This window comes from Anolis carolinensis, chromosome X (genome assembly GCF_035594765.1).
Source record: "Anolis carolinensis isolate JA03-04 chromosome X, rAnoCar3.1.pri, whole genome shotgun sequence".
In the NCBI taxonomy this organism is placed as follows: Eukaryota; Metazoa; Chordata; class Lepidosauria; order Squamata; family Dactyloidae; genus Anolis; species Anolis carolinensis.
This window is the reverse complement of record NC_085847.1, coordinates 3,773,706-3,799,601: the sequence shown is the minus strand read 5'-3', so window position 1 is coordinate 3,799,601 and position 25,896 is coordinate 3,773,706. Positions and strand designations below refer to the sequence as shown.

The following is a 25,896-nucleotide window of genomic DNA, read 5'->3' as shown; positions in this document are numbered from 1 at the left end:
AAACACCAGGAGGGCTGCAGTTTGCGCTCTACATCCTCCAGTGCAATGCTATGGTCAACCATTACAGACACATTGGAAGACCTAGAGATTCCTAAAAAGAACACTTCTGTGTAGGACGCTTTAGGTCTTCTAGTATGATTCTATGGTCAACACCAAGTGGACGTTGACCACAGAGTTGTGCTGGAGGATCGAGAGATTTCTAGGGAGATATTCTCTCAGTTTTAAAAAAAACAAACCAGCATTTTTCTTTGTGTTTTTCCCACTTTTGTGGGATTCCTGGACCACTAATCCTGGCCAATGTGGAGGGCTGGTTGAGCTTCTTGGTTCACAAAAGCTTGTTCTCCCGTATCACAATGGTTTCATATCATAGGCTCCAAACGACAGAAAGCTACAATTCACGTTGCGTGTTCACACAGACCAAACAGAAGACAGACAAGAATGTCGCGCGCACACTTGCTCTTCATCCCAGGTACACGGCCTTCTCCATGGCGTCCTCTGCCTTCATGTACTCCAGGTGAGAAGGGTAGTTGGTGCACTCAAAGTGCTTGTGGCTACGGATGTACTTGATGAACTCGGGAGCCCCCGGGTAGATGATGTTGTCGGCCAAAAGGACCGATCCCTTCCGCAAGAGGCCACATTCCTGGGAAGAGAAAGGCAGGGGAATATTTGTTTTGTGTTGGATTTGTTGTTGTTGCTGTGTTCAAAAAATGTAAAGCAGCAACAACAGCAGTAGCAGCAGTTTGGCAGATCAGAAGCTTCTAGTGCCAGCAGTAGAGCAACTCAGCTTCAGCAACACAAGAGCAGAGTCAAGCTTAAAAAGTTATAAAAGGCTTCACTCAAAGAACTATTTAACTAGATATGAAAGTTAACGGAGACCTAGCTATCTAACTAAATCACATCAGACATCTTGTCTCTCCATGCTCACAGGAGAAGACCAAAAATGGAGGACTCAGTGGCTTGCCATGTGCTCAGAAAAAGAGGTAGGTCCCTGGGAAATCTGAGTCTGACTGACAGACAGAGAGAGGCCAATAGGAAAAGGGCTTTTCCCTGCCAACTAACTCTTCTGCCGATCTAAGTCCTTGGTGTGCAAGATGTGGTTGACTTCCAACCATTGTTTCATTCATTTTAAGGGGAAAGCAACGTGGTCTTCCACAGTCTGGGACACAAAGCAAGACACACAACATTTGCACATTTTCTCCAAGGCACAAGACTTTCCAAAGTTTGGAAACGTAGGACCCAGAGCTCCCCTTGTCCCATAACCTTACAGGGGATTTTAAAGCATTTCTATTAGTCATTCCAAAACAAATGGAAAACAAATGAGTGGAACACAAATTCATTCCTTATTCAGGACTCATTCCTTTAACTCCCACTTTTCTCTTTGTTACTAAAACAAACCAGGGTATTTTCCCCAGTTTTCTATTCATTTTGAAAAGAAAGGCACACTCCGTTGGAAGCCGTGAACCACTTTTGTCCTTTTCTAGGTCCTTCCAGTGACTGTTCACAAAACTGGACAAGGTACAATTTTGAGATTGTGTCTCTCAAATTTGTCCCTTGTATAGTTTTGTAAACAGCTTCTGGAAGGACCCAAATGTGCAACAATATCTGGGAGCCCTCCCAGATTTCCCCGCTGCCTTTTTCCAGAGGTTCCTCCCACAGAAAACAATGGAGTTGTATGAAATAAGACTGAATGAGTACGCAGCGGCTGATATCTTGCGTAATCAAACTACAATAAAGAGGGTTTTTTTCCCTTATTGCCAAGTTGGCCCCAAAGTTACGAGATTGTAAGTCGGCCGTACAATCTTGCAACTATGGAACAAGGAGGAAAAATATCTTTTGGAGCTTTTCACGCTGCAATGAGCTACCTTTTTGGGCAAGCATTCTCAGTGTTTTTACTTCTAAACAGTTTCACAACTACTCATTAATTTTTTGGCTGTAACAGGTAACATTGGGAGTTTAAATGGAGCTTTGGTGGGATTTTAAGGAAATGTTCTCCTTCTACACTGCACTCATACATTTCAGGGTTTGCAAATGCACCCCGCCTTTTCCTAGAAGTCTACAAGTGTTCTAACAGGACAGTTTTGTTCTAAATGACTTGATATGCTCAGATCCAGTGGTTTGGTCCCCCACCTGCTTTGGGACTTCAATTCCCCCAAATGCCACTCAGCCAGCCTGACCCATGGAGAAGGATTCTGGGTGTTGAAGTCCAAAAGATCTGAAGAAGCAAAGGCGGAGAAGCCCTACTCTAATCTCTGACCCTGAAGTAAGAGAGTGACATTTCTTGGCCAAGAAAAGAGGTCACACATATTTGGCCATGAACTATTTCTCATCTTGTGACATTGGTCTTGGGTTTTCATGCAACTCTCTGTGATTCATGCAAAACTTTACAGGAACAAAATCATGGGATTTCACTGTTCAAGGATGGGCACTTTTGTCACAATGTACAATTGAGTCACTGCTTGAGGACTGTGTGTTTGTGTCAGACAAATAAATCAAACATTAAAATAAACAGTAACATTCCACTCAGTTTTCTAATTGCAACCAAAACAGTACCTTCCAAACACACACACGAGAATGGTAAACATATAGGGGACAGATTTGCAGAATTCACCAAGAAGCCTGCAAGTGAGGTGAGAAGGAGCCTAAAGAGCTCAGGATTTTGCAGAAGGCATTGCTTCAACTAACCTCAAGAAGGATGGTGTCTGGGGCATATCTATCCTTCCAGTGGTCCAGAAAGACAAAATCCAAGGTATTCACGTTGTATTTACTCTTCAGCAGAGGGATGATGTCCTGGGCATGGCCCTCAAGGATGGTCACCTGAAAGCAAAATCGTCTGTGTTACACCTTGAAAGAGGTGCTAGGTTCCCGCCAGTGCTTGGAAAAGTTCCTTTTTTTGGACACAATGTCCTGGGGAATCCTGGGAGTTATCCTCCCAAACAGTAACTTTTCCAAACGCTGGTCCCAATGTTGGGAACGGCTTCTAGTCCCTGTCTCATTCTTTCATGCTGAATCCTGGCCACAAATGATTGCTGTTTTCATTTCCCACAAGGTGTAAGGTCACCTTAGGCCTTGTGGGACATTTAAATGGCATCCATGGTCAGCTGATGCTGTTTGCAGGAAGGCCGCCCCAATGATGGATGCTAGGAAAGGCTGCGTTTTGGCCCTCCGTCCCATCAATTGACTCTGTTTCAGAACCAGGAACCAAGTGCATGCTCAGGGGTGACAGCCTTTACATTTGCAGCCACTCTGCACTAAGATCTTGAATGGCCCTGGCACACACAAATACAAAACCTTCACCCAAAGCTCGCCAAGTTGACTTGCGATCCTCTAGGGGTTTGCACGCACTCTCACCTGGATGCAAAATAAATTGACTTTGTTACTCTTTCCCCAAATGTGATTATAAAAAGGATGACCTTGCTTCTGGGGAAAGAGAATGTGATTTCTCCTGCCAGTGTTGAGGGAAAATCTCTGGCAGGACACACAGGCCTCGGCTTGGCTCGACTTGAAACGTTTCAGCCTCCAAATACCATCGACAAAAGCAAACCAAATGGAAAAAGAGAGCCTTAATCTCCTCTGCAGCAAAGGGCAAAAGGCAATGGAGGCACGCCACCCTCCCTGCCAAATGGCAACCCCCAGGCAAACACAACACCTCATTTCATTTATTATAGTTTCAATGCCACCTTTCAACCAATATGGAGATGCAGTACCAGTAGGTCTGTATGTTTCTCAATGCCGATTTGCCCCTTCACATAGAAAAAAAAGGAGTTGTTTCTTGTAAGATAGGTCTGAGGATAAAGGGGGAAAACATTCCCTAAAAATAAACTAAAAGCGGGGCCAAATATGCCATCAACCTAGCCTAAATTCCACCAGGTTTCTGGCCAAGCCAAACCCACACACCTTATCACTGAGCCCAGCCAACTCGATCATTTCTTTAGCAATGGGTATGAAATCCGGGTTGGGTTCAATGGAGAAAAAACGAGCTTTGGGTTTCAAAAGCCGGGCAATCCGGATGGCCGAGTAGCCGCAGTAAGTCCCCAGCTCCAAGGCGGTGGTCGGGTCGGTCTCCTTGACAATTTTATCCAGGATCAGACCTAGAAGAAACAAGAAAAGTAGGGGAGAGAAAGGTTCAGTTATGTCCAATGAGTGATAGGGGTTGGTGGAAGCTATTATTTTCTCAAGGGGAAGGGGTTTGTGGAGAGAAGCTGTCTCTGTTCACACCAAAGTAACAAGCACAAAAGACTACGGCACAAGAGCACACATCACTCCTGAGAGAGGAGTGCTCTGAGGGTATAATAATAGTAATACCCACCTCTCCTAACAGTTCAAGGTGGGGTACAACAGAGTCAAAACATATGAACATAAAATACATACATCAAAACACACCATTATAAAGAACATTGCCCGGAAACTAATTGGCAGCCAGTGGAGTGACTTTAATGTGGGTGTGATATGCTCACTCCTACATGTCCCTGTAACCAATCTGGCTGCTGTGTTTTGAACTAATTGGAGTTTCCAAACCTGGTACAGAGGTAACCCAATGTACAGCATTGCATTGCAGAAGTCTAGCCTTGAGGTGACCAGTATGTGCCCCACCATCTATAGGTCCTCTGATTCTAGGACGGGGCACCGCTGATGTATCAGACTAAGCTTGGAACAAGACTTCTGATGGGGTTGGCAATTTGTGGGTGTTTTAACAAAGCCAAGTGGGTCTAACTCTGCAGTTTTACACAAAAATAGAATTAAATACGGGAGTATTAAAATAGTTTTTAAAAATGATGAGCCAATCGTGTTTGTTTTTAGATGTATACAATTTTGTTTTGTAAATAAACTTTTTGAGATTTTTATTTGAACAAATTCTAAAACGGTTGCTTTTAAAAATGGACTGGCTTCATCCAAACACACTGCTCTAACAACTACTTTTAATGCCTCCCATACTATTTGAACTGACGTTTCCAGTATTACGTTGCCATTGATGTAGTTTGTAATAACACCCTTTAAGTCTGTTTGGGAATCCTTTCCTTCCCAATAATAAAGAGTCGGTTTTTACCTTTCTCATCCCCGACGTTCATGGCCCACTCGCTCTTGGAGCAGTATGAGTCAATGCAGTTCAAAACACTCTCAGGGTCTCCTTTGACGGCGTTGTAAGAGACCGAGTTCAGGATCCGCTGCTCCTTGCTCTGATCCATGACAAAGTTGGTGATCTTCTCGAGGACGATTTCGTTCCAAAAGATATTCGCATGGACGTTATTCCGGAGGAGGACGAAGAGAGCCACCACAAACAAAAGCGAGCCAACGCCGATGGAGACGAGGGCAGTCAATATCCAGTTATCCAGCATCTGATAGGAAAGACAAAGGGAAATACAGACGATCAGTTAAGGATCAGAAAAGAAACTGAGAGATAGCCTTAGCTTATCCTCTATAGCAGCAAATGTGTAAGGCAGGATTTTGAATAAGAAAGAACAAACAACTTTGTCTTCTTGAGGTGATTATTGCAGGAAAAGGATAACTTGTTACATATTTTCATATAATCCTAGAGTTGAATGAGACCCCAGGGGCCATCCAGTCCAACCCCCTTCTGCCAGGTAGGAAAAGCACAATCAAAGCACTCAACAGATGGCCATCCAGCCTGTTTAAAAGCATCCAAGGAAAGAGCTTCGAGGCAGAGAGTCCCACTCTTGAACAGCTCTAATGTATTTCTGCATTTCATTTTTTCTACCTATGCTGGAACCCCCCCCCCCCAAAAAAAAGGAGTGTGTTGCTATTACACAGTGAAATACAGCAGGTACCCTTGGGTTAGGCGGGACCAGGGGTTTGAATCCACACAGGGCAGCTCCCTAAGTGTATAAACTAAATCTGGAGAGCCCTGCTCCTAAGCTTTCCACAAAGTAAAGAAGTACAGAGCATGGTAATTATCTGTTACAGCTAACATATAGTTATATTATTTAATCCCAAAGGATTCTTCCAACCCCCACCACTAGCTAATCCTGCAACTGCCAGAGGTAAGACTTTACAAGACAGCACTGAAAGCTTTCCCTTCTTCACCTCTGTCCTGTGAGTTGAAACATGTTGAAAACTGCCCGAGATACCTTCCAATAATGGAATGTCATGTGGTAGATACAAAAAAACAGGTTTAAGAAGCCTTCCCCTAACCTGAAACCCACAAAATGTGTTGGATTACAAGGCCTGGCACTGGATATTGGGAAGTGCAGCCATGCACCAGTTTGGGGGGAAAGCTAAGTTAAGAACATCCCAAGCAACATTGTGTCTTCTTGCCTCTCCCTCACCCACCCTTTTTTTTTTTTTGAAGATTGCTCAATAAAGCAACAAAACATCCTTTGTTTCCAAAGTGTCACAGACAACACTCCTCTGGTCTAATCCCTAGAAAACTGAGTCCCATTTAGCTTGCTCCAAAGTCACCATTGAGCTGCAAAGCTAGCCAAGAAAACTTGCTTTCTGCTTTCCTTCTTCCAAAGGTTGCTTGGACAAAACAGATTTTCTTCAAGGCAGAGAAAACAGCAAAACAGACCCCGCATGCGGGTTGATAGCATCTCCCTTACCACCTCTTATAGGGAAAAAAGACAACTGGGAGAGGATGAATTGTCCTTGTGCTCCAGCCAAATTCCTGAACATTAGACTATGGGAAACCAGGCATGAGAAAGCCACGGTTGGAACAATGGAGTGCCTTGTCGTTCCCCCCAGACGGGATGGGTTTGGCACTTTGCTACAAGCATCTAACCAAGTTGGGCCTATTGTTTGACGGAAAAGCCAGTCACAATGTTATCTGGGCTCTTTCTTTTTGTCTCCTTACATACTATCTTTAAGTAATCTTATTGGTTTGTATGGCCTGCAATGCTATCTTTAAGCTGAGGACACTCAGCTGCATTTCGCCACTCCAGATCTCTCTTCTGGCATCGTATTGCAACTGTCTCCAAGTTATTTCAGCATAGATGCTTCATTGCCACCAAAACATTAACATGCCCAAGGCAGAAAGTACAGCACTTCTTTATCTTCCCAAATCTTCTTCACAATCTTCTCCATCAATGTTAACAATGTGCTCATTGGCCCTGTGAAGTAAGTATGCAGTCCTGGCTTTATTTTGGACTCTTCTTAGTCCTTTGCGTCTTCCACTTGCAAAGTCACGTTGACTTTTTGTCTTTATAAGGCTGCCAAAATCAAGGCTTTTCTTTCTGCTTCCTCTACTGAGACTTTAGTTCACGGCTTGCTCATTTCCTGCCTTGATTATTGCAATCTTCTTTTGACTGGTCTTCTGTCATCTCATTGCGGACCACTGGTTTTCATTCCAGAACATCTTTCTGGACTGTCATTTTGATCATATTACGCACTGTTAGATACCTCTTCTTTGGTTACCCATTTCTTCCAAGATTCAGAATAAATACCTTGTTTTGATATTCAAACCCCTACAAAACCTAGCTCTCCCTTATCTTTCTATCTTTATTTCTTTTTTACCGGCCTGCAATTCAGGGAACTCTAGGCTTCTCAGCAAACCAGGGGTTCATATTTTATGATTTCTTCCTTCTTTCTGTATGTGTGTACACATATATTTTAGATGGTATGCCATTGACAGAACCAACTGGTTTGAGTTGTTTTACTTGTAAAGTGTGTGTATATGATAGAGAATAAAGAAAAAGAGTCAATGTGCACTTACTGTTGTAGCTGCTTAGGACTTTTGCAATAAAATCCTGCAAAAAAGGGGGAATCCATGGTATCTCCTACACATACAAAGCCCTCTTATTGTGACCAGGATGTGAACTGACATCTCACTAGAATATCATATTTCATCGAATCTAAGGTGCATTTTTCCATTCAAGGGGCGTCAAAAATGGGGTGTGCCTTAGATTCAATGGCACCTTACATTTGGTAGTTTTCAGGGTGTTTTTGTATAAATAGAGGAGGACGAAGAAGATCTCCGGCCCCAATGGCTCTGCCAGACCCCCACCCTTTCGTCCTCATCTCCAGTCAGATGGCTATTTACTGGCATTTTAGCTAAGCACCGCTTCCTGCTTCTGTTGCCTCCTCAAAACGGACCCATAGGCCTAATAAGATAGACTCATGCAGACAAGATGACTTTTGCATTTCTCCCTCCTTACCCCACAGGAAAGATTGCACTATAAAACTGCAATGAAACAAAATAAAAAGTATTGTGCATGCAGAGGAAATTCTAAAAAATATTGTAAGAAAATTGATTGGGTTTTTTTCCAAATCTGAAATGTAGCAGGAAATGTACTAAGTCAGCTTTAGGTTTAAGGAAGGAAAAAGGAGTGTTTGTATCTGTTCCTGTACATGTAGAGAAGGGATGGGAAAAGTGCAGCTATTGGGATGCAACCCCACCGCCCTACTAGCGTTAGCCAGCATCATCAATGAGAGCCAGCAGAGAGTAAGGGTTAAAATGTTGGGCTGAGTCTTGGTCAACCCAATTTCCACAAGCCACAAAAACTCTTGGGCCAGTAGCCTGCCTTGCAGGGTTAAGAGAAAAACAGAGACACAGATGTCATCTTGACCTCACTGGACAAAAGGCAAGCTGTAAATGTTCCTAATAATCTGGAGGAACACAAAACTCCCTATGAGATAGACCTAGCTGTGCCAACCATCCACAGAATCCTTTTAAAAAGGTGCCCCTTGGGCTTTTCAATCCGACTGGCAGCCGCGAGATATTCAGCACTAAACGTGCTTTGTACTGGGTGTTTGGTGGGAGGCACGAGGAGGTGGAAAAATCCCACCTTCCTCTCCCTTTTAACTTCTGATCATTTATGCAGGACACATGTGGAAATGGGGGAAATGCTTCAGGTTGCCAGGGAGACTGCCTCCACTCCGAGCTCTGGGTGTTTGATCACCCATCTATTTATTGCAGCAAAGAGAAAGCATTTCCAGAACTTCCAAGCACCTTGTGATTTATCCCCTGCGCAGACACAAAAGTGCCTTAAAGTTTTCCTCTGCCTTCATAGTGGAAAGGAGACGTCTCCCTTAGAGGAAACCCGGCTCACCATATGCCCAGGAGTTCAAAATATTCCCCCCAAAATTACAAAAGCAAGCCTTGATTTTGTCATTTTCTGCAAGGGATGCCAGTTTTGCTATGCCGTTGTACACAATGGGACATGAGTGGCCAGTTTTTGGTATCCACAGGAGATCCTGAAACCAAACCTTGGTGGATTACAAGGCCCCATTGTAAGTGATGGTACAGGGGTGGTACAATAGTACACACAAATGTGATTAGGGCTGTCACTCCCAGGGAACATTATTTTGAACTGCAACTCCCAGAATCCCTTAGCCAGCGGACGAGATAATGGATGCTGTAGTTCAAAATGGGGTTTCCCCGCCCCTCGGCAGCTCTGGTACAGGTTCAGCGAGGTTCTTTCTAGGACAAGGACACAAGAAAAAGTAGGGTAAGGGGTGACCCTGGACTCCACTTAGAGAAGTGAGGACAATCTTTCACTTCCTCTCCTTGGAGAGCTATCCCATCCAAGTCCGCCTTGAAGAGAAAGAGGTAAAAAAAAAAGAGAGTAGGCATATTGGCAGAACCCATTCACATTTAGCACAATTTGGACAAGCAGACAGCTGAATGCATTGAAGTTCTTCCACTCTTTTGTTCCAACCTGCAGCTGTTGTTGTCATGGGCCTTTGGGGCATTTCTGACTTATTGCAGGGTTTTCTTGGCAAGTTTGGTTCAGAGAGGGTTTGCCACAGCCTTCCTCTGAGTCTGAGAGAGTGTGACTGGCCCAAGTTCACTCAGTGGGTTTTTACGGCCAAATGGGCATTCAAACCCTGTTCTCCAGGGTGATAGCCTAATGCTCACACAGTGATACTATGCTAATAACTAAGCCTTCGGAGAGGCATTCCATCCTTCAAGAATTGGGCCCAAAATCTAGAAAAGTAGGGAAACCACAGGATGGCCTTGCCAATCTGGAGCAGGATGGACATCCAGACTGAGATCCAAGACAGTGGGAACTTGGGTTTTTTCCACATCCAGAAGAAACAGAATAAATCCATCCCCTGTGGACAAGCTGGGCTGTTTTCTGTGACTAGATCGATCTTGTTGTTTTCAACTGAAGCCTTTGCAGCTGGTGCCTGGGTGGACAAGGAAAGCAGCAAAGCTAGCGTTTCTCTTCCCTCTCCCAAGGGGGCCTGGGAGGGAATGGGGGAAAGTGCCTTGCCCTCAAAACTTGGCCTGCACAACACAGGGAAAAGGAAATAAAGAAAAGAAAAAGATGGGCTGGTTTGGAATAAGCAAACCCATAAGGCGGAGGGAATGCCGCCTCTTTGACTAGTTCAGCACAGGTGTAGTGAAAGAGTGATGCTTGATGGCAGATGAACATTTTGCCAATGGCCAGGAATTCTGGGAGCTGAAGTCCAAAACACCTGGAGGGCCACAAGTCTGACACCATGGGTTTAAAGATTTCCAAAGAAGAAAGTGCCCACCAACCTTCCTACGTTTATTCTTGTGTCTAGAAGATCCTCTTAAGCCTTTTGGGGTTTTCTGTATAACACAGCAAACTAGCCTTCACTAAGCTTGTTACTTTTCAACCCACCGCTGTCCCCAAGCTAATTCTCACCAGACGTACTGCACAACGCATCAACCTCAACTTGTAGGCCAGCTGGGAGTGATTAGAAGAAGTAGACCAACACATCTGGAAGGTACCAATTTGGGGGAATGCTGTCATGCAAAGTAACAGCATTCATTCCATTCAAACTAAATATTACATTACCCATATATTTACCAAGAGCCTGACTGGTCAGAGTGTATTAAAAGGCCTTAGTACAACAACATGTTGATACTGCAACAAGTCAATTTGGATGTTGTTTTCCTCACCCAAAAAGTGCTGGGGGCGTGGAGGCAGAACAGTCATTTTTCACCAAAATTAGTTCTCCCATCCGCTTGGCAGCGCTGAGACTAACAGGAAAAGCCGTCATATCTGAAGGACAGCAGTCTCAATCACACTGCAAAAGATGTGCTAGCTAATAGCTGGAGTCCGCACTGCCGAAGGTAATAAGCCATTGCAATTACCCAGCAGATTTATTTTTCCAAACAGTGAAGCAAGATTAATTAGCTCTTTCAGTTAGTCCCTGCACAGCCAAAGGCCACTGTCAAACTGACACAGAAATTAAGTACATGTACACACAAAACGATGCTTGGGGGGGGGGGGGGAGTACACAACACACAACACAGAGTCCAAACCCGCCTAGTAAATCACTTTACCACATGCAGTCCACATGCAATCCACTTTACCACATGCAACCTCTATGCAGTCAACTCAATATGGGCTGGTTTGGAGGCAAAATTATGGATTTTGATAGGGATAAGTTGAGGGTCATTTCATGAAGAGGGGAAAGCACCAATGCTGCCACCACCATTTCCCTACCCAAGCATCCAGGCTGAAACTTCTAGACTTATACATGAGACTTATATAGTAATCACAATCACCCCCAAACATGTTTTGAAACATGTCATGTAGCTTTCTGCAGCTAACAAGTGCTGCAATAGCAAACCAAGAGACAAAAAACAAGTGGGCATTTTTCATTTTTTCCCCTAAGCAGTCATGGCCACAGCTAATTTGAGACAGGTCCAAATCTGGTGCTTTGTGCATGCAAACTGCGGCTGTGATCACGGAGCAATGCCCCTTAGCATGCAACTTCTCCCCATTTGGCGTGATTGCATGTTTCCTTCTAAGCCAAGGCCAACACTGCATGGACTTAGCAAGCTGCCTTATGCCACTTGAGACCCATCTAGTTCAGTACCATAAACCGCAAACAAGAAAGCCATTTTAAAAACATACCAGAAATATAGACACAAAAGTACATTCTTAAAATGCCACCATTCAAGAAGGATATGACCAAGCTAGAATACATCCAGAGAAGAGTGGCCAATATGGTCAAATGCCCAGAAACCATGAATCCCTTTGAGGAGCTGGGTATGTAATAGCCACATTTACATATTTGAAGGGATGCCACACAAACCAATGCTACTCTAAACAGTAATGCCTAATCTAGGGCCAATCGCCAAGCCATTGGCTGCTGATCCCTAGAATCATAGAGTTGGAAGAGACCTCGTGGACCATCCAGTCCAACCTCCTGCCAAGAAGCAAAAAAAATCGCATTCAAACCACGTTTGAATGCAATTTTCCAAGGAGGAAAAGAAGCCAATTGGCACAAATATGGTGCTGGTCCTAGGCAAGTTGGAAAACGTAAATAAATGATAGTCTCCCACATCAGATAGCCTGGGAAGCACTGATGTAGAAGAGGGAGGATGCTTGTTTTCTCCTTGTTCAGCCTGCCTTTCAGAAGACATAGTCTAGGACAGTGATTCCCAAACTTCAGTCCACCAGAAAATTTGATTTCAGCTCCCAGGATTCTTGTTAGTCAAACCTACTTGGTTAAAAATTCCTGGAGGACCAACATTGGGGAATCACAGTTCAAGAAGACACTGAATCATCCAGACACTCAGAACTACAACACTTCTAAGACCCAGCTCACATGGGTCAGGGATGATGGGGGCTACAGTCCAACACACTAGGAGAACATGAAGTTATCCGTCTCTAATATAATGAACATTAAAAAAAATCACAAAAGATAGAGATGATACTCAGGTGCAGCAAAATGCCTGGCCCACGTGAGAAGTTTACACTTCTGGTAAGATCTCTTATCTGTATTTTAATTTCCTGGTTGACAGAGTGTTAATTTTTTTTAAAAGAAAAGAAATAAATCTCACCAGATGTGATCAGAGAATATGAACCTCTACACCCTTTTATTATACAGCCTGCTGGGTGTTATTTTAACTTTTATCTATGAAGCAAGACCGGCAAGCATTCACAAAAGCCACTGAAATGTTGCTATAGCAATTCCCAATAAAGCATGAGGTGTGTTCTTTGGGAAAGAAAGCATGTTCTTACTTTTAATCACAAAACACCAAAACAAAATATACCAGATCACAGAAGAGAATCAATCATTTGCTCTAGCTTTCCTACAAATCATTATAACACTTTTCCTACACTCTGAAAACTTTACAACAGGAATTGAGTTAACCTAAAGCTGAAACTGTACATATTAACCAGGACATAAAGTTCCACTGAACCAAAAAGTAGAATCACATCAGTTTGTGCTATAGATGGTTGGGTTTTTTTTGGGTTTTTTTTTGCCTAGTCCCCCTGCCTACATTAAAGGGTCATGGTGTGTGTTCGTTTCCATTAAAGTCAATGTTAGAACATAAGGAATATATCTCAATCCCATACATGCCCAGCACTAAAACAAAAGATTAGAAGACATGATGGGGCTGCGGGATTTGTCATCCTTCCCCAGTATTCTGCTGATCAAAACCTTGATAAGACTTGATAACTGTTGGTTATAAGAACTGGCCGTGGGGATATATCACAACAGAATAAAATAGACTCAAAAAATAATCTGAGACCGAATTGCACATTTGGCAACAGACACATGATTAAATGAGACGATTCAAGCAACCTTTGGTGTCCTCCCCCCCCCCCCCCACACACACACACATACATACATGACTTTTATAATATGTATTTATCACCTTTGGAACTGCCCAATAGCAAACATATTTAGGAGTTGTATTTTGAAAACATGAATGTTAAAACTGGAGCTAGGAAAGGTAAATGGCAAAAGCAGCAGAGTCAAAAAAGTACACAACACACAAAATCATGGCAAAGAAGAGAGTTCAAGAAAATGAAGAGTGCAACAGTTACATCCCCAAAAGACAGGAAGTCACCAGTGTGAAAGCTCTTTGAAAAAGCAAATCCATCAATCAATCAGATTTTATACTCAGAAGATATTTTGTTAGCAAAAGCAAAGAAATTATTACAGTTTACACAGAGCCTATTCCTGCCGGAATAAAGTCCCCGCAAGGGGCGGCAGGCATAAAACTTTGGTTGGAATTGCTTGCTTTGCTTTTTCAGAGATAAGGAGGATTAAGCACAGAAGCTTCTTAAAGAAGAATGCAATCCAGGAATTAATGGGGCTTGGCAACAAATTCTGCTAAAGTATCAACCACTGTCCAAGGGAACTGGCCATACTGCTGATTTTCTTTTTCTTTTTCTTCCCTGGAACACATTCCTTCCTGGATTGCACCATAGGCAGGTGTCAGACACTTCAGTTTCCACCTGAAAACAGGGAGCAGCTTGTTTAAAACTGCGCAGAACTCTTGCTCTTTTATAGTGGACGTGTTCAAAAAGATACCCCATTTTTCTCCTCCACGGATTTGTTTTGTGACTGCGTCCGAAAACAAGGAACACAGATGAATAGGAGAAATGACTACATTCTCCCTTGCCTTCTAATATAGAGACATTCAATAAATAAAATACATAAACTAAAAATAAAGCATTGTACACAGCTTCCCAGATCTGCTCAAAGAACGCATAAATATGTACCTTTCCGAGTCAACTGGGACAGTCTGTGGTCCTTTGCCCAGGCTGGAGGGATATGGATTTTGCAGATGTCCTACAGTTGCCTCGTTGGTCACATCTGATCACATTACACTGAGGGCTTACAGGTTCCAAGTGCCACCGCTTCTAAAAGGAGCCGCGTCCTCCTTCTCCCCTCCCCTTTTCTCCTCCTCTTTCCTGCCCACTCAATTCCACCAGAAGCATGCCTTAGAAGACAGGGCTCCGCATTTCTCCGGAGGCACATAAACTTCTTGTTACTTGGTTACCGGAGCCAGGGAGCTGAAGTTAAGGGGGTTTTATAAAGCCAAAGTGGAACTACATCAGGATCAAACCCTAGCTCAGCCAGCTGAAGGCAGGGAAGCATATGGCTGGTGTACCGGAGGAGCCAAGTTTAACTGCTGCTAAAGAGCTCCCCAGGACATGCCACCCCAAAGACCTGGACCAGCCTGCTCCACACTATACAATGGGCCCTCCATATCTGCTATGTCTGGTTCCAGGATCTCCAAAGGAAACCAAAATCCAAGGAGGCTCAAGTCCCATTATGTGCAATGATGGGATAAGACGGTGTCCCTACCAGCATGCTATTTGTGACATATGCAGGTATACGTTATACCATACATGTGAACAGTTGTTTTAAACCAAGTGCAAAGTGCAAAGATCATGCTGATAGCAGCATGAGCAGAGTTGCACACATCAGACAGTGGCTGCACAGAGTAGGCTGTAAATGTATAATGTCTTTGCACCCCATGCATTTCATGTATACAATGGGTTGTCAGCCACATTGAGCACTGATCTGCCTATGCTGCACTATGTCAGTATTCAGCATAGAAGTTCCATAATGTGGCTCCACCATGTATGCTGAAACAATGAAAGATCCCTAAGTAGGCTAAATGGGCAAATGAGTGAACATTTGCCCATGTAGTGAACAGCACCGATTGATACGCAGATAAGCTCATATGGGCTTTAAGAGTGGAAAGCAGACCTGCAAACCATTGGCACCGGCACCCCAGCAACATCCTTCACACTGAACTTACAGAGAAGCCTCCTTGTAGTTTTGAATCTCTACATACCAAAGGTCGGAAATGAAGGTGGCACAGGCAGGAAAGCTCTCCCACACTGTGCCCTGACATAAATCACCCCTCAACAGACACACACACAGACAGAGAGCAAGAAGCTTCCATTGGCATCAGTGAACATTTCCCTACCAATGGAAACAGCATCTTAAATTGCTTGGGGGAGATTATTCATCAGGGATATCACAAGAGAGATAGGATTAAAATTTCCTTTCTTACCCAAAACTATTCAGGCTTCCTTGTGGAAACCACAACTATTCCTCTTTTTTCTCCTCCTTCCTCTCTTCTTTGTCTTCTCCTTAACCACAAGTTCTATCAATGAATTTTGCTGAGGAATGCAATTATCCTGTACTTTCTAATCAGGCTTAACCTATGTAAATATCGGTTCACTTTCACTTGATGCCAAAGTCCAACGTGGTGTATGCAGGCAATTCCTGAGCTTTTTCTGTGCAGTTTCTAGATTCTTCCTGGTCACCATGTGTTCTGGGAATTATAGAGCCCCAGAGTAAAGTTTTGAAGCTCTGCATAACCAAAGTTAACATTGGAAATTAGTCTGAACAGCGGTGCCAGTGTGACAATCTGCATTAGGTGGTCCAAACCAAAAAACGTGCCAGTTGCTCTTAGTCCACGTTACTGTTGTATTCAGGGGGTGAATAGTCTGTTCCCTGAAAACAAACTGGGAGCATGGTAGGATTAACATGATTTGGCACCACTTGAACAGCATTAAGGATTGGGATTCAATTTGGTTAAAATTAAAGTGAAGTTGATATGAACAAAGGACTGAGGCAAAATTGAGGGCATGCAAAAAAAACCCTGGACATCAGTGAGTAGCAGTTCCTGTCACCCTAGCCAGCAGAGACAATGGTGATAAGTAAGAGGAATGGTAATCCAACAAAAACAGGACCTTCGTAAATTGCACCATGTTGTTGTAAGATGATTTATGCTTGATTACTTGTCTTCAAAACTGGAATTCAAGGTAGATCAGAACAAGGATATGATACAGAAAAACACTACCCAGGTTGAATGTGCCTTCTCCAAAATGTTTGGGATCACGAAGTGCTTTGAATTTTAGAATATTTGTATTTGCATATGCATAGATGATGGATATACATGCATATAGACACATGACCAAAGATAAAACACAACATTCATTTATGTTTCATATACGCATAGCATGAATGTAATTTTAAACACAGCATTTTAAAATGAATTGCCTAAAACAAAGTTTCTGCACACTAAATCATCAGAAAACAAAGGTGTTGCTATCTCAGTCACCTATGTAAAGAATTTGGGAGCATTTTGGAATTCAAGATAAGGGAACCTGAACTATAAAAAGGGAATGCAGCAAATTACAATAGCTGAATTAAAAGTGCAGGGAAAAGGAAGTACAGTAAACTGCATGTATCCGCAAGGGATATGTTCTAGCATAGAGACCTCTTGCCACACTTCTCCCAGTAAAGGAATGGAAAAGGTGAGGAAGGATTTTGGGCAGTGACAACAATTAATCATGGATAAGTGAAAGTGCATGTCCCAGGAAGACTTGTTGGGGAGATTACAGCCCTCCTGGGTTCTTAGTGGGCTTTATTTCTATTGTTTGTTTAAACAGATTTGAGATATATGTATCTGAACCAGCTACAGCTGAACCCAGGCCCAAAGCCTTCTTGCATTCGGGGGGGGGGGGGGGGGTGAGAAAGAAGGCACATGAGCAACGCTGAGCCACCAAAAGGAACTGTCTTTCCTGGACAGAATGGCAAAAGAAGTCACGAGTAGAAAACAAAAGCAGAAGAGTAGAACTGACCGAGAAACAAAGATTGAGCTGTCCACAAGAAGCATAGACGTGACATGAGTGAGAGCCTTCAGCTCCAGAATAAGCACACTTCCAGTCCAGTGGTCAGGAATTCTGGGAGCTGAAGTGTAAAACACCTGGAGGGCCACAGGTGAGGCAGGCCTGGTTTAAGTGTTTAGATAATAATGCTATAAACAAGGAGAGGATCAAATCAAAGAGTGAAAAAAATCCAGTGTAAGCTGGAAGGGCCAAACAAAGTCAGGGATGATTTCCTTGCACCACTAACCATTTGGCAGAGCCTGGAAAATTTATTTTTTCCCCAGCTACTTTCAAGAACACCCTACAGTGTAAGAGCTGCAGTCTAAATCAGTAACTCTTCCTCTCTCCCCAATGGGATTTATACAAGTTTTGACTTGTCATCCATCAATTCATCTGCCTCTAGCTGGGACTAGCAATTGGATGTAAGATTGTGGCAAAACAGCTCTAGCTCTGTGCAGATACATCAACAATACAGAACTACCAGTAGCCATGCTAGCTGGGGGACACTACTGTTTAGCTGTTATACCTTGCTCCAGATTTCTTTCTCTTTCTCTTTCTCTCTCTCTCTTTCTCTCTCTCTCTCTCTCTCTCTCAAACACACATACACACACACACATAGATACATACACATATACAGTATATATAAAATTTGGCAGAGCCTGGAAAAATTATTTTTCCCCAGCTACACCTTCAAGAACTCCCTACATTGTAAGAGCTACATTGTAAATTTGTGTGTGTGTCTGTATGTGTGTGTATTTATTTATTTACCTTATTTATACCCCACCTTTCTCTACCCCAAAGGGGACTCAAGGCGGCACATATACATATGAGAGAGAAATCTGGAGCAAGGTATAACTGTGCATACAGTTCTTTATTGCACAAGATAGATATTTATCTATCTAAAGGTGAAAATCTGTCTGTGTTTGTACCTCAAAGGCTCCGACATGGCTGGAGGGATCTGACCCAATATGGTACACATACCCTTCACTGACCACTATGTAAAACAATATTATAGTTGGCTTCTGTATCCACAGATCCACTGTCAATTGATTCAATGGCCCTTTGATGGCAACCATAAGACTGATGTGGGCCCCCATGAAAATGAATTTGAAACCCATGGTGTAGAATTCATGCAATTTCAAACCAATTTAACTACCATGGCTCAATGCTATGGAATTGGGGGAGCTGTAGTTTGTGGAGTCGACAGTACTCTGACCAAGATGGCAAAAGACCCTGGGTTTGGGAGTTATAGTTCACGTCAATCCAGAGAGCACTGTGAACCCAACCAACTATGAATCTGGATCAAACTTGGCACGCATACCCAAAATGGCCAACTTTGAAAACTGGTGAAGTTTGGCGAGAATTGACCTTGATTGTTGGGATTTATACTTCACCCACATCCAGAGAACACTGTGAACCCAACCAACGAAGGATCTGGACCAAACGAAGACTCCAGAGCCAACATGACCAACTTTGAATACTGGCAGGGTTTGGAAGGACTGGTCTTGGAGTCTGGACTCCAACTCCCATAATTCCTCACAGCCTCAGGCCCTTTCCTTTGTACTTCACCCACATCCTTATACAATAGAGTCTCATTTATCCAACCTTTGTGAATTCAACATTTTGTATTATCCAACGCAGTCTGTCTCCCGCCTGGATCCACAGCTATTTCTCTAGGCAGGCAAGGATCACTGATTTTTTAAAATCTTCACAAGACTGAACTTTTTATGGATTTAACTTCTGAATTCATTTTATGCAATTCTATCTTTATCGGATGTCAAATTTTAGTAGTCAGTGTTTTTGTAGTCAATGTTTTCAACACACTGTGATGTTTTATGATTGTTGGTTTTTACTACATTTTGTATTATACAGTAGAGTCTCACTTATCCAACAGAAACAGGCCGGCAGAACGTTGGATAAGCAAATACGTTGGATAATAAGGAGGGATTAAGGAAAAGCCTATTAAACATCAAATTACGTTATGATTTTACAAATTAAGCTTCAAAACATGTTATACAACAAATTTGACAGAAAAGTAGTTCAATACGCAGTAATGCTATGTAGTACAGTAGAGTCTCACTTATCCAAGCTAAACAGCAGTAATGTTATGTTGTAATTACTGTATTTACGAATTTAGCACCAGAATATCACAATATATTGAAAATATTGACTACAAAAATGGCTTGGATTATCCAGAGGCTTGGATAAGTGAGGCTTGGATGGGTGAGACTCTACTGTAATTACTGTATTTACGAATTTAGCACCAAAATATCACGATGTATTGAAAACATTGACTACAAAAATGCGTTGGATAATCCAGAACATTGGATAAGTGAGACTCTACTGTATGTGGCATTTAATTTTGCCATTGTGTAAGACCGCTCTGGGTCCCCCTGGGGGAGAAGAGCAGTATATAAAATAAATAAAAAATAAAATAAATGTTTGGGTGCTAAATTCATAAATACAGTAATTACTATGTAACATTACCGTGTACTGAATTGCTTTTTCTGACAATTTATTGTAAAACATGATCCTTTGGTGCTTAATTTGTAAAATCATAACGTAATTTGACGTTTAATAGGCTTTTCCTTAATCCCTCCTTATTATCCAACATGGAGCCCCGGTGGCGAAGTGCATTAAAGCACTGAGCTGGAGACTGAAAGGTCCCAGGTTCAAGCCCCGGGAGCGGAGGGAGCGCCCGCTGTTAGCTCCAGCTCCTGCCAACCTAGCAGTTCAAAAACATGCCAATGTGAGTAGATCAATAGGTACCGCTCCGGGGGGAAGGTAACGGCGCTCCATGCAGTCATGCCTATGGCCATATGACCATGGAGGTGTCTATGGACAACGCTGGCTCTTTGGCTTAGAAATGGAGATGAGCACCAAACCCCAGAGTCGGTCACGACTGGACTTAATGTCAGGGGAAACCTTTACTTTTTTATTATCCAACATTATGCTGGCCTGTTTATGTTGGATAAGCGAGACTCTGCTGTACAATTTCTTAAGTGGCTGAGGGGGAAAAGGAAGGTGCCTGAGGCTGTGAGGAATGGTGGAAGTCCAAAACACCTGGAGGGAGGTCCTAAGTTGGCCCAGGCCTGGTCTAGAACTGTGAGGGTTTTAAAAATACCTCAGGTGTTGCTCAGGCCTCTCCTCGGCCACTAGGCCCAAGAAAATGGCGCCTCCTGGAGCCAAAGCACGGAGAAGGCAAACCAAAGGGGCCCTTTCCCCTTCTGTGGTGTTTCTGTCCCCTTTTGACTCCCTCGCCATGTCCAAAAAGAAGGAAAACCCTGCTCACCCATCCATGGCCCCCAAACGCCGCTTCCCCTCATTGCTTGCTCTTTGGACTTGAGAAGAGGAGCTCCCGCTGGGACGCTGCCCAAGGGGACACACCTGTTGAGGCTCTGTCGGGAAAGAGGCGGCTACCCCAGTGCCTGCACCCACGTGACTCAACTCTCCCTCTCACTCACACCCCCAAAGCGGCTACTTTTCTTTCTTTTCCGCTTTCAATTCCATTTTTTTTCTTTCCTCTCCCTCACAGGCGCCTGACGGAGACAGCCTCCCTCACGTGAAAACCGGCGAGGACCCCGCTGACTGCCGTACAGCATGGCGGCGCTGTGGCGAGGGCGGGCGCGCTGGCGGCTGGAGCTTGGGCTCTGCCGTACGGGGCGGGCCTTGTCGTCAGGTACGGGGGTCGCCCGAGTTGTGGGGTGGGCTGTCCCTTCCTCTGAGGCAGCTCAGAGCTTTGAAGCTGCGTTGAGGCTGAGTGACATTTGGGAGAGGTCCAACAGGTGAAGACTCCTGCTGCTACTGCCAGGCAGGTTGAGGCCTACTGAATGCCTGCCTTACCTTCTCCTAAAACTTGGGTGCAGTATGAAGGCAGCTTGGCCCCACTTTGACTGGCATGGCTCAGGTATATGGAATCTCAGGATTCCATAGCATGGAACCAGGGCACTTCAAGTAGGATCAATCAAGCATTAGTTCTACAGTGTAGATGCACCCATAGTCCCTTTAGGATTGCCATAGGGGAGTGTCAGAAGTGGGCATTCCCATCTACACTGCTATATAATCCAGTTTCTGAATTCAGATGATCTGCTTTTGGACTGGATTATACGGCAGTGTAGACTAGGTGTCATCCAGTTAAAATTTAATAATCTGGATTTTAAATCGCAGTGTAGATAGAGCCCTAAACTCCATCTACACTGCCATGTACAATTCAGATTATCTGCTTCGATCTGGATTATATGGCAGTGTAGACTCAGATAATCCAGTTCAAATTATGTAATGTGGATTATCTGCTTTTACAATCTGGATGATATGGCAGCGTAGAAGGGACCCTAGATGCCTGAGTTTGTGTCTTGGGGCCCTGTCCACACAGCCATATAACCCAGAATATCAAGGCACAACATTCCTGGGTTATCTGAGTCCACACTGCCATGTATCCCAGTTCAAAGCAGAAAATGAGGGATTTTATTTAGCCATGTGGAAGGGGGCCTAGAATTATGTGGATAGCAAGCCATCTCTTTTTTGCTGTGTTTAAAGTTGGCTCTTTCTTTCCTTCCTGCCTTTACCTCATACACCTCTTCCTTTCTTTCCTTCTTAATAAATGATGATATCATAATAATTTATTTTTCTTTATTACCTCCCTCTCCTTAGGGTTTCAGGTAGGGCACAACATAGTTCAACTAATACTGAAATACATCCCATAAAACAAGAAGCAATGAGGGCCAGCTAACACCTCCCAACAAAGGATTCCCCCAGGCAGGAAACAGCCAGGCTTTGAATCAGCAAGGCTATTCAATGCTAATCAAGGTGGCCAGTGGCAACATTAACGCTTGCCTTAAACAGACAAGAGTTCTTTCTCCCACCCTGGACATTCCACAGATAAATAAACACCACAGTATAGGAGATAATACTTCTGGAACATGGCCATACAGCCTGGAAAACATACAACAACCCTGTGATCCCGGCCATGAAAGCCTTCGACAACACACCACTTGCCTAGTTTCCAACACACTTCACAACCTCTGAGGATGCCTGCCATAGATGTGGGCAAAATATCAGGAGAGAATGCTTCGGGAACATGGCCATACAGCCCAGAAAACTCACAGCAGCCCAATGATTCCGGCCATGAAAACCTTCGACAACACTGTCAATTTATACCTCCACTGAGGCTAGGTTTACATTGCCAAATAATGCCATTTGAATCTGAATTCTATGGTAAGCGTATTTATTTTATTATTTATTTCCATCATTTCTATCCCGTCCTTCTCTCCCGAGGGGACTTAGGGCAGCTTACAGATCGGGTAGAATTCGATGCCAATACACCCCAGTACAATAAAATAAAACAATTAAAAAAGCAGTTCAACGAAATTACAATATACAAAATTTAAATCAATATAAAGTACTTGAACCATTCATCCACAAAACCTTGTAGATAAACCTTAATCCAGACCGAGTCGAAGCCAGCAGAAGTTAGTCTTTAAACACTTGCGTAGACCATATAATGCAGGTTGAACTGCATTATTTGGACCTACGTAGACCATATAATGCAGTCGAAATGGCATTTGGCAGTGTAGATCCAGCCTGGAAAAAGTTAATTGCTACCTTAGAGATGTAAAAATGCTCTCGCTTTCTGATCTAAGGAGCTTACGTACGTCAGGTATCTCTGTCAGGGCCATATTGAGCCACGATGGTAGTGACAGTGGTCCTCTGTGGTTGCAAATAAGCCAGCACATCTAGTAGTGGGGGTTCATGACAACTGTCCTAAAAGCTTCTGAAGGCCCATCCTGTTGAAGTGATCACTGCACTGATGATTTCAGGTCTGGACTGTTGTCACTACAGACTGGCAGGCTCCTTTCCCATTGTACCACAACAGCATTATGATGTCACTCAAACCATCACATATCAAAGGGACCACTAGGCACTGTCATTCAGGGAGACTTTCAGCCAAAGCTACCCAAACTGTAGGTCGGTGTGTCACACAAACGTAACAAGACACCTCGGAGTCAATGCGAAATCAGTAATCAGCCATATATTTTAAATCCTGTATATACTCGAGTATAAGCCGACCCGAATATCAGCCGAGGCACCTAATTTTACCACAAAAAAAACTGGGAAAACATTGACTCCAGTATAAGCCGAGGGTGGTAAATTTCAGAAATAAAAATAAATCCCAATAAAATTACATTAATTGAGGCATCAGTAGGTTACATGTTTTTGAATATTTACATCAAGCTCAAATTTAAGATAAGCCTGTCCAACTCTGATCAAATCATTATTCTCATCTTCTTCAATGTAAATGTGCTTATGTATCCTTTTAATAATAATAGAGTCAAATAATACATGTAATAATAATAATAATTATGGTCCCGGTGGTGATGGGCACATTGGGTGCTGTGCCAAAAGATCTCAACCGGCATTTGGAAATAATAGACATTGACAAAATCACGATCTGCCAACTACAAAAGGCCACCCTGCTGGGATCTGCACGCATCATCCGAAAATACATCACACAGACCTAGACACTTGGGAAGTGTTCGACTTGTGATTTTGTGATATGAAATCCAGCATGTCTATCTTGTTTGCTGTGTCATAATAAAATAATAATAATAAATAATACAGGAAAATAATACATGTAATAAATAGAGTAAAAATAAATGCAATAATAATAAGATCAGAGTGAAATAATAAATGTATTATTAATAATAATACATTTTAATATATTGGGTTTATGGTTCCCGTCCCCTTGATCTGGTCATGTAAGTGTTATTTATTGTTATAATTGCATTATTTTACTTTGTTTAATAATGTGTTATTATGTTGCTATGTAATGTTTGTGTTGTTTTTATGACTGTAAACCGCCCTGAGTCCCATCCGGGAGATAGGGCAATATATAAATAAAGTTTTATTATTTATTATATAATAAAAATAGAGTAGAATAAATGTAACAGTAGCAACAATGATAGAGAAAAATAATAAATGTAATAATACCAATAATAATAGAGAAAAATAATAAATGTACCATATATTCTCGAGTATAAGCTGACCCAAATATAAGCCAACCAGGACCCTCACCCAAGTACAGTAGAGTCTCACTTATCCAACATTCTGGATTATCCAACATTTTTGGAGTCAATGTTTTCAATATATCGTGATATTTTGGTGCTAAATTCATAAATACAGTAATTACTACATAGCATTACTGCGTATAGAACTACTTTTTCTGCCAAATTTGTTGTCTAACATGATGTTTTGGTGCTTCATTTGTAAAATCATAACCTAATTTAATGTTTAATAGGCTTTTCCTTAATCTCTCCTTATTATCCAACATATTCGCTTATCCAACATTCTGCCGGCCCGTTTATGTTGGATAAGTGAGACTCTACTGTATAAACCGAGGGGGGCTTTTTCAGTCTTAAAAAAAGGGCTGAAATACTATACTCGAGTATATACAGTATATAAACGTTTTTCAGGAGATATGTTGCATCCCCATACATTTAATTATTACAATTCATCTATGTGCCTGGGTATCTTATGAGGTACTGGTTTCACTTCCAGTTTGCGATGAAACTGAATTGCTGTGTCACGAAATGCATGTCTCAACAGTGTGTCACCAACATGAAATGTTTGGAAAGCTCTGCTTTTGGATATGGCGAGGGATCACAATATTCACAGACCACGTCAATGTGTGATCTGAAAGGGTCCGCAACGTTTGCTCATCTTTCCTGGATCTGCTCCAGCCCGGCTCCCTACACTAGGAATAGCCAAGAGAGCCCCATAAGCTGAGCATATTATATTCATGCTGCCCCTCAAACCCCCTTACCTTTTGTCCAGAGGGAGCGTGGTGAAGATGGTAGATGAGACGAGATGCGGAACGCCTGGTTTGGTTTGGAAGCAGGACAGGAAGAGGACAGCTTGTCATATATCACTGGAGTAAATGGCCTATCGAGGCGCTTCCTTTTCTATGATTCTGTGACCTCTTGAGTTACGCAACACAAGTGTCTGGGGAACAAGGGAAGGGAAAGAAGAGCTGACTTGCAATCTGATTCTTGCAACGGTCACAATCCTTTAACTGTTTGGTTTTAAGATTGTTTCCTCTGGGTTTGTGGCCTGCCCAACGGTATAATGTATCATAATTTGGAAACAGTTGCTTGTAGTTTGCACACATCTTTTGGGAAGGAGAGAAGCAGAAGATAGGGCCAGCAAACCATACTGGGTCAGAGCAGAACATGCAAACAACGGGCTGTTTATCGACACATCTAAATACAATATTCCCTCACTACTTCGCTGTTCACTTTTGCGGATTCACTGTTTCGCGTTTTTTCAATAAACTCTAAATGACTATTATAAATCATAAAAAATTACAATTTACAGCCTAAGGAAGGGAGGAAGGAGAAGCCGAAGGGAGAGAAAAGGAGCCCAAGCAGCAACGGAAGGAGAAGGAGGCCATTTATCAACACATGATTGGTTGATAAAGACTTAAAATAGTGAATAACTACTAAAATAATGTATAAATATTAAAATAAATATAGCATCCCTACTTAGCGGATTTTCACTTATTGCGGGTGGTCCTGGAACTTAACCCCAGTGATAA

At 42.8% G+C, this 25,896-nt stretch overlaps 2 protein-coding genes across 7 annotated transcripts in view; one reads left to right on the top strand and one right to left on the bottom strand.

The window, feature by feature from the left end:
- Positions 1-389: 389 nt before the first annotated feature.
- On the bottom strand, positions 390-25,275 carry comt (catechol-O-methyltransferase). Of its 4 annotated transcripts, none has more exons than XM_062958536.1 (5): positions 25,126-25,275; positions 5,045-5,333; positions 3,895-4,088; positions 2,683-2,814; positions 390-640 (listed from the first exon to the last, which is right to left on the bottom strand). In XM_062958536.1, exons 1-5 carry the CDS (start codon positions 25,222-25,224, stop codon positions 461-463), a joined length of 894 nt encoding a protein of 297 aa, XP_062814606.1. In that variant the 5' UTR covers positions 25,225-25,275; the 3' UTR covers positions 390-460. The 4 variants fall into 4 exon arrangements, with proteins under 4 accessions (XP_062814606.1, XP_062814607.1, XP_062814608.1 ...); XM_062958537.1 differs by lacking the exon at positions 25,126-25,275 and adding an exon at positions 22,958-23,137; XM_062958538.1 differs by lacking the exon at positions 25,126-25,275 and adding an exon at positions 20,599-20,756.
- The window catches only part of txnrd2 (thioredoxin reductase 2), a 63,874-nt gene continuing 58,828 nt past the window's right edge, over positions 20,851-25,896 (top strand). For all 3 annotated transcript variants that reach the window (XM_062958534.1, XM_062958532.1, XM_062958533.1), the window contains exon 1: positions 20,851-20,985. In XM_062958534.1, coding sequence (XP_062814604.1) covers positions 20,907-20,985 — 79 coding nt within the window. In that variant the 5' untranslated portion in view covers positions 20,851-20,906. The remainder of the gene's footprint in view (positions 20,986-25,896) is intronic.

Coding starts and splice junctions, on each gene's coding strand:
- comt (XM_062958536.1), bottom strand. CDS start 25,224: ATGACAAGCTGTCCTCTTCCTGTCCTGCTTCCAAACCAAACCAGGCGT. Junction 4,089..5,044: donor GAACGTCGGGGATGAGAAAG/GTAAAAACCGAC, acceptor TGTTTCTTCTAG/GTCTGATCCTGGATAAAATT. Junction 641..2,682: donor CAGACACCATCCTTCTTGAG/GTTAGTTGAAGC, acceptor TTCTCTTCCCAG/GAATGTGGCCTCTTGCGGAA.